This window comes from Diorhabda carinulata, chromosome 1, assembly GCF_026250575.1.
Source record: "Diorhabda carinulata isolate Delta chromosome 1, icDioCari1.1, whole genome shotgun sequence".
Lineage (NCBI taxonomy): Eukaryota > Metazoa > Arthropoda > Insecta > Coleoptera > Chrysomelidae > Diorhabda > Diorhabda carinulata.
In genome coordinates this window covers 22,751,910-22,759,546 of record NC_079460.1, presented here as the reverse complement: position 1 = coordinate 22,759,546, position 7,637 = coordinate 22,751,910, and the positions used below count along the sequence as shown (strand labels likewise).

General features: G+C 30.5%; 1 protein-coding gene across 1 annotated transcript; it reads right to left on the bottom strand.

The window, feature by feature from the left end:
* Positions 1 to 1,963: 1,963 nt before the first annotated feature.
* Positions 1,964 to 6,898, bottom strand: LOC130903842 (cyclin-I-like). The gene is made up of 5 exons (XM_057816188.1): positions 6,732 to 6,898; positions 6,282 to 6,668; positions 4,907 to 5,160; positions 3,934 to 4,150; positions 1,964 to 3,206 (listed from the first exon to the last, which is right to left on the bottom strand). The coding sequence occupies exons 2-5, from the start codon at positions 6,564 to 6,566 to the stop codon at positions 2,982 to 2,984; spliced, it is 981 nt and encodes a 326-aa protein (XP_057672171.1). The 5' UTR covers positions 6,567 to 6,668; positions 6,732 to 6,898; the 3' UTR covers positions 1,964 to 2,981.
* Positions 6,899 to 7,637: the final 739 nt, after the last annotated feature.

Here is a 7,637-nt window from a genome sequence, read left to right as displayed (position 1 = left end):
CGATTAAATACATCCCTATAGAGATGAAATTTGCTAGAAAACAAAAGAAAACTACACTCGATAGCAAAAAAACGACCAGTCACAAGTCACTGGCAAAAAAACTGATCGCGAAATTGTATAATTCTACCTGAAAATGGTCACTAGAAGTGATAGGCGGTCACCTTTAGGAACATTGGGACTCCGTTCTCTTCTCAGACGAAAGCAGAGAGTGCCTGCATGGTAGCGATAGAAGAGAACGAGTCTACAGAAGACCTGGGAAAAGATTCGCGCGGTGTTGCCTAAAAGAAAACAAGAATTTTGGAGGAGGTTTCTGGACGGTTTGGGCGGGCATTTCAATGTAAGCAAAAACCGAGTTGATTTTATTGAAATTGTCCGGTGGAGCGGGAGGATTAACAGCAAACCGATACATAGATGAAAGTTTAGAGAATCACGTCGTTCTGTACGCCATTTTGAACGGCGAAAATTTCATTTTAATACAGATCAATGCTCGTCCACATAGTGCAGGTTCCGTACAGCTGTATTTACAGCAGTTGAATTTTCGCTGTGAACTTGCCAGCGCATAGCCCGGACTTGAATCCTATTGAGTATTCATGGGATGATCTTGTGTATATTATGGGCTAAACTCATTAAATTTGTAGTAAATATGAGTTCAGCACCTTTTCGATGTTAGATTCAGTTAAAATACTGTTACTTGTAGAAAAATCACTATTTCCACGTGATAAGCACAGAGTTGCTTTCACAACTTGGTTAATGTAAGGATACTTGATTAATTACCTTTTTTTGACAAACATTATTGTTGTCTCTATACTTACAGTGCGGAGAATGCTTCCTCGTTGAAGATAGTTGCTTTTTAGTCGTCACTGGGAATCCTTAGTCCAGTAGTACGAGCAAAAGGAAGCATAATAAATAATTCTAGTGAGAATATAAATCTGCATGCATTTATGATTCATGTTTGGTTCTATTTACATCGTAGATTTGCTAATACTGTCTCAGTTCTAGGATTATAGTTTAATGTTTGAAGCACTTTGATATTTTTACTGTTTGGAAATTTAACACTATGTCTTGCTCTGTGAACGGACCATAAATTCTATTTGACTTTTAAAGAGTTTATTGCCACTCATAAATTATATTGCTTTTAATGGGGTGTACCACATCTGAACGGGGTTCCATTCCTAGGTTTGCAAAGCAGTCTTCTTCTTCTTTCTTCCACAATAGGTCTAACACTTGTTCCTTCTCAGATATCTCCTCATCTTAGCTTTAGATTGCCACTCCACCTCCGTGTTCCAATTGGAGATTTATTACTCCTTGCCATTTTCACCTATCCATCATCTGTCATCATCTGGTTCGTCATATAATAGTCTGATGTATTCGCTTCATTCACGGTCTAATAGTATTTTCCCGAGAATTTTCATTTCTGTGGTCTTCAGGAGTCGCTTCGTTTTTGATGCATAAATGTGATTGTTGCTTTATAAATTCGTGCCTTTGTTTTAAGTGTCTATGTTCTGAAACCCTTATTTGGTCTAGCTACTTGTTCTCTTACCTCGTCCGCTGTCATTTCCTTTTAAGATGAGAGTATCCTGGGATCCGGCCGATTCGGGTGTTTTTTCCTTGTTGACAAAGCTCATAAACCATTTCCCTATTTAGATATAGAATTAATTGTACTTGCAAATTACTGTCAACTGTCCTGGTGTATTTTTTTTGTGCACTAGAGTGCTTGGAAATGTCTGCCCTAACCAATTTGAGGCTTTTTCATACACGATGTCTTCATGTCGTCTATGAGAACATGTACTGCATGCATTTCTTAATTAGTTTAATTAGGGCTTTGTTTAGTAGCACCGAGGGTTAAATGAGCCAGAATAAACCCCAAGTAACTATTGAAAAATAATGTTCTTGATCAGAAATGAGAATTTTGGTAACAATGTTTGCAGTATTGTGGATTTTCGTAGAAAAAAAACACTACAAATGTTACAGAAAATTTAATGTAGTTATTCAAATGCCATTGAATGGTAACAAATCAAAGTGGACTAGTAATTAAATGAAACATGTAAGCATATTCGTTATTATCTAAACGTGTAAAATGAAAAATATGCAAAGGTTAATTTTTTTATAATTTAAAATATTTTTTATTTTTTTTTGCATCTTTTGCATTTTATATATGTTTTTTTAAAGTTTTTCTCGTTTTAGTTTTTTTTGTGATGCGTGTTCAATTTTTAATAGTTTTTTCTTTGTTTTAGCAATGGACTATATTTTTTCAATCTTTTTTATTTAATTACATAATTGTATTAGTACACTTCAGCAGCAATCAATTATTAAACATTTCAGTAAATTTTCACATTTTGGACAATTAGAAAAGGTAAATTTTTTGCAAGTGATATGTACCTGAACAAAAATATAGCCTATTGCGACCTACCTAATATATTTAAATTTATCTAAAAAATATATCAACTCTTTACATAAAAACATATAAAATTTACAACAATCACACCACATTTATTTTTTTTTTCAACTATTTCTAGTTACAGTAAGCTAAGAGACTAAGACCGAAGTAAAACTGCAAGATGATAACAATTTACAATAAAAAAGCACCCTTCTTATAAGTCTAAATTAGACTTATTATTGAAATTTTAAAAATATGTCAAAATTAAATGCATTATAAGGAATCTCTAGATAAATGTGACTTCAAAAATGGATATCATACTTGCAGTTTTTATCAAAATTCCCCACCTTTCTCAAAAAGTTCAATTGAATATTAACTTTTAATAAAAAAAAAGTGATATTGAAAGACTGAAAGGTAGGGTTTCAGATAATTGCCCCTTAAAAATAATTCTAGCTGTACGTTTATGCAAAGGATGTTTCTCAATAAAGTGTGATTTTCAATTAAATTACTTTGCAATAACATACAAGCCACAAACAGTACGAACTAAACCCCATTTACATTTAAAGAGAATATGCTTAGTGTTTCAAATTTATTTGGCAAAATTTTAGGTATGATACATGTTGGTCTGACATAGGTACACATTTCTTTCTTTCACTGGTTCAGTGGTTTTTTCTTCGATACTTCCCAAGTTTGAGGAAAAGGGCCCCATTCTGTACTGGTCTGGGATACATGTCCACCTGATATGAGCTGTATTAGGGTGAGGTTTTCCATACTGTTTGAGGACTTTCGATGCCAGCTGGGAACATTTCACTAATTCTGGAGTCCTTAACTGAAAAATAAAGCATTGGATATTGTTAAAGATACACAGTAAAGGATGTATCTACGAATCACCATTAGAAAGTGTTTTGGAGAAAGTGTGCATTTAAATTGATTGTGTTAAAAAAAGTAGTAATAAAGTAATACTGTTAAAAAATGTGAGCATCAAAGGAAATTTATTTCCAAAGAAAAAATGTCATCACCATGAAAAATAACATCAGATTCCAATAAATACAAGACAGAAGTTATGGTAAAAAGAACATGTAAAATCAGATCTAAAAAAAGGTAGTAACTTGAAAAGAAAAAAGAACAGAAAAAAATTTCTAAAACTAAAATTACTCCAGGACATGATGACACTGTTTACATAGGACAAACATATTATTTATAAAATAGATTAAAAGATCATTAATACGATAAAAAACATATATTTTATCATAAAGATTTAAACATGCTTGGTTCACATATTGATAGAAAGCTATCAATAATAAAAGATACCTAAAAAATTCAATTTTTCTTGTAAAAACAGATTTCTATTTTAATTTTAATCAATATCAAATATTTTATCTATGTTTTAGAAGAAATTTCAATTAATGAAGATGTAAAATCAAGACAAATCATCACACAAGAAAAAGGAAGCTAAACTATCACCATACACCAGACTTCAAAGTTGTCATGGCTAGTTTCAATTTCTTCTGTTGTGTACAAACATTCTCAAATGAATTACTAATATTTTTACTTACTTTGGACTTTTTTTGCAATTCTTTAAGAGCCGAAACAAAAGAAAGTATATCTTCTAAATGAGAGGTACTTCTATTGTTGATGGTATGTGAGAAATTTTTGTCTACCTCTAATCTCAATAGAGTAAATACCAAAGCTGATGGTCGGAAAAATGCACAGTTGCTGTCTGTCATTAAAACTTCCAATTTTTTCATCAGATGATCTTCATTAAGTTTTTCCCTATAAAAAATATTAAAAGTTCTAAATAAATTTTATTGCCTGCAAATGTAATACAAACAAAAATAGTACTGAAATTAATCAGGGGGGATTAGTTCCCCAATAAATTTGGTAAAGCTCTCAGCAGATTGTCTAAAAAGTGTGATCAAAATTCGGTAAAAGAACCTGCTCAATCATAAAGGATTTCGGCAAATTTTTCTGAATCTGCACAATGATCGTCTGAAGCAAGCTGATTGCAAGTCTCAATGGGCACAAAGTCATAAACCCCCCTATCTCGTAAAAACTACCACCACTGAGGTAACGAAGGTGCTCAAGGAGAAAGAGAATTGGTTTTGGCTCAATTATAGTTCAAGCAATCTGATTAAAAGTGTCAATGGACTCGAATCCCCAAAACCTCGCCTAAAACTACCACTAAAGATTCCAAGGGTACTATAAGAAAAGGGGTTCGAAGGACATGCTAAGTTTCAGAAAAATTAGCCAAAACCCAATTTCCATAAATATTGAGCTAGGTCTTTATTGTATTAAAAACAGAGTAAATAAGGTAACAAAAATTTGATGTAATCCCTTATAAAGAGGTTATAATTCTCCACATTTTTTTATCACCCTTCATTCAGTTACTTGCAACTTCAAAGATTCCTCCTTATTAGCTTTATTTTTGTTATCCTCCAAACTATTTTCCCCAAAATATTGAACCTCTTTTAGTGCTAATCTGAACTAGCATTTATAAATAAATGTATTTAAATATACTATATAACTTACGTAAAAGTTGGAGTGGTACATCTGAAGTATTGCAAATAGATTTTGAGAATATCTGCACAAGTTGTAATTTCAGTGGAGGAGCCTTGCAAACCAAGCTTGGTTTGAATGATTCCTGCCATTCGGTTCAGATCATCTTTACCAAAGTTGTTCTGGGCAATGGACATTATATCTAAGATTGATAGACTCAATCTTTCTGTCACTGTTACTAAGTAGAAACATGCAAAAGCGACACATTTTAGGTATTTCTCTTGAACCTAAAGGAGAAAGATTCCATAAAAATGATTTCAAAGTAATAAAAACGCCAATAAAATCATTAAATAATAATTTGATTGTTGTGATTTCAATTTTTTCTAGAGAGCTTTGACTATCTGTGAATATAATGAAATTAGTTTAGGCACCATTTCAAACACTGCTCTTAATGCAGAAAGTTCTGCAGTGATTAAGGAGTGCTCTGGAAGTTTGAATACATAATTTATTTTTGTTTTTGTTCTTCCAGTTTTATCTTGAATATTTGATCCATTTGTTCATCAGTTGTTTTCTGATTTAAATATATTTGTTTAGGGAAAATGTAGTAGATAAAAACCTAGAATAATGATATTTTAGAGCTTTCCAACATTATTTTTGTAATCTGTCACTACCTGATTTTACAAATGAAAAAAAATATTGGAGTTTATATTTATGATTCTTAAGATGATTTGCATTCTTCTAGATCTGATCTAGTACTTGCAACGAAAATAATTCATTGGTTGTCTTGTTTATAGTATTGCTTATATTAAAATCATATAAGAAAATTAACTATTAGTGAGATAGTATATGAGGGACATGATAAATCAGAAGTTTGATAACAACAACCAAAATAAATTTTATATTACCAAATGACTGTAAAATTGAAATTCACAAACAATATTTGTATCAAGATATAAAATTAATATTTACTAAATAGGACCAAATGACAAAAAATAAAGCAATAAAAGAAAAATATCAACTATTATTACCGGAAAGATTTGACCTATATTTAACTATTAAAATTAATGATGTACAGTAAGAAAATAAAAATAACAGGTGCTAACAAATGTTAATATTGACTAATAAAGCTTCACCATAATATTTATCTAATTATTACATCAGCCTTGAGCTTTGAAAATATAGTTATCTTAATTACAGGTACATTATAATTTAAATAAAATATAAACTGATAGAGAATAACTTTGTATTTACTGATAAAAAAACGTTCTAAAGCAATCTGCACTATTTATGTCTACATATCAGAGACTCAATCTATCCAAACTTTCATATAGAAGGCAGTATTAGTTTTATCTAGGAACTGCAATTAATTTATTATTAATTTCCATAAGAAAATTATTCGATATCTTACCTTCGTACGTTGGAGGAAGAGATCCAAATAAGTAACTGAAATGAAAAATGCTCTTTCTGGAACATCAAACCAAACTTTCATAAATCTCAAAAGCCGTACAGCATTATCTCTAGCTTTAAGTGTAACTTCTCCTGGCCTTATATCATTTTGAATAACTAATAGGTTGGGTCTGTAGAGAGATTCTACAGCAAGAGCTTCTTCAAGGTTGAATAAAATTGGTTTGATGTTAGTATCATCATGAGCACCCGGTAAAGGCCGACCCCTTCTTTTGCTACCACGGTCCATAGATGTAATTATACTTCTTGTATCAGTATATACACTTTACCATACCACCGTTTCTTCTAATAAAAAAATCGGCTGCAGCAAAAGTAGGAGAAGGCCTAAAACCTAAAACAAAGAATGATACTCATATTATAAATGTATTGAACACAATAATTGTATAGCACTTACCCGGATGCTTTGTAATAGATAACTATTTTAGTTTGATTAGGCAAATAATGTATGTAAAATCAAACCAAAAATTGAAACGACTCTCCCTTGAAGCTTCTAACGTAAAAGAAAAACTTTGACAATGTCAAATATAAAACTTGTTTACAGAACATAGATACGCAAAACGCAATCAGGCAATTTTTAATGTCGTTAATGTTGAAAATTTCAATTATGTAATTATTTACAAGTTTTTAATTCAAACGTATCCATACATTTGATAATGACTTATCAAATAACAAAAAATGATATTTATAAATAATTGATATAATTCGTGGATTGATGTTGTGAACATACCTTTATTTATCTTAAAAATAGTATATGCAACCACCATTTCAGGTGTAAAAACTGGGTAACATATACATCTATAAAAAAATTCGAGACTTTTTAGTTGTTATTTTTCTAATTTTACGATAAAAATAATTTTGAATAATTAGTAATTTGACTGTTAGTTAAGATGTAGATTATTGATGTCGGCTCTGGTATTTATACAGAGAACAAAAGATATTCTATTTATTAAAACAGAGAGGGCGCTACACATAACTGCTTTATAAAATGTTCCTTTTTCAAATGAACAAACTAACTAAATATATATATATATATATATATATATATATATATATATATATATATATATATATATATATATATATATATATATATAAACAAAGCTCATGTGAGAAGAGATTACTGAGAAATTAAAAAAGAAGTAAAGAAATCTAGCGCGTATGTTTTCTTTTAATAGAAAAAGTATACACATCAATCTATATATTTCTATAGTGGCAGAAAAAACAGAAATGAACACCTGAAGAATTCAATAAACATAAACAGCGCTACATATAAATACACTCGTTAGCAAAAATATCGCAT

Coding starts and splice junctions, on each gene's coding strand:
- LOC130903842 (XM_057816188.1), bottom strand. CDS start 6,566: ATGGACCGTGGTAGCAAAAGAAGGGGTCGGCCTTTACCGGGTGCTCAT. Junction 5,161..6,281: donor TCTTCCTCCAACGTACGAAG/GTAAGATATCGA, acceptor TTTCTCCTTTAG/GTTCAAGAGAAATACCTAAA. Junction 3,207..3,933: donor AATTGCAAAAAAAGTCCAAA/GTAAGTAAAAAT, acceptor TTTATTTTTCAG/TTAAGGACTCCAGAATTAGT.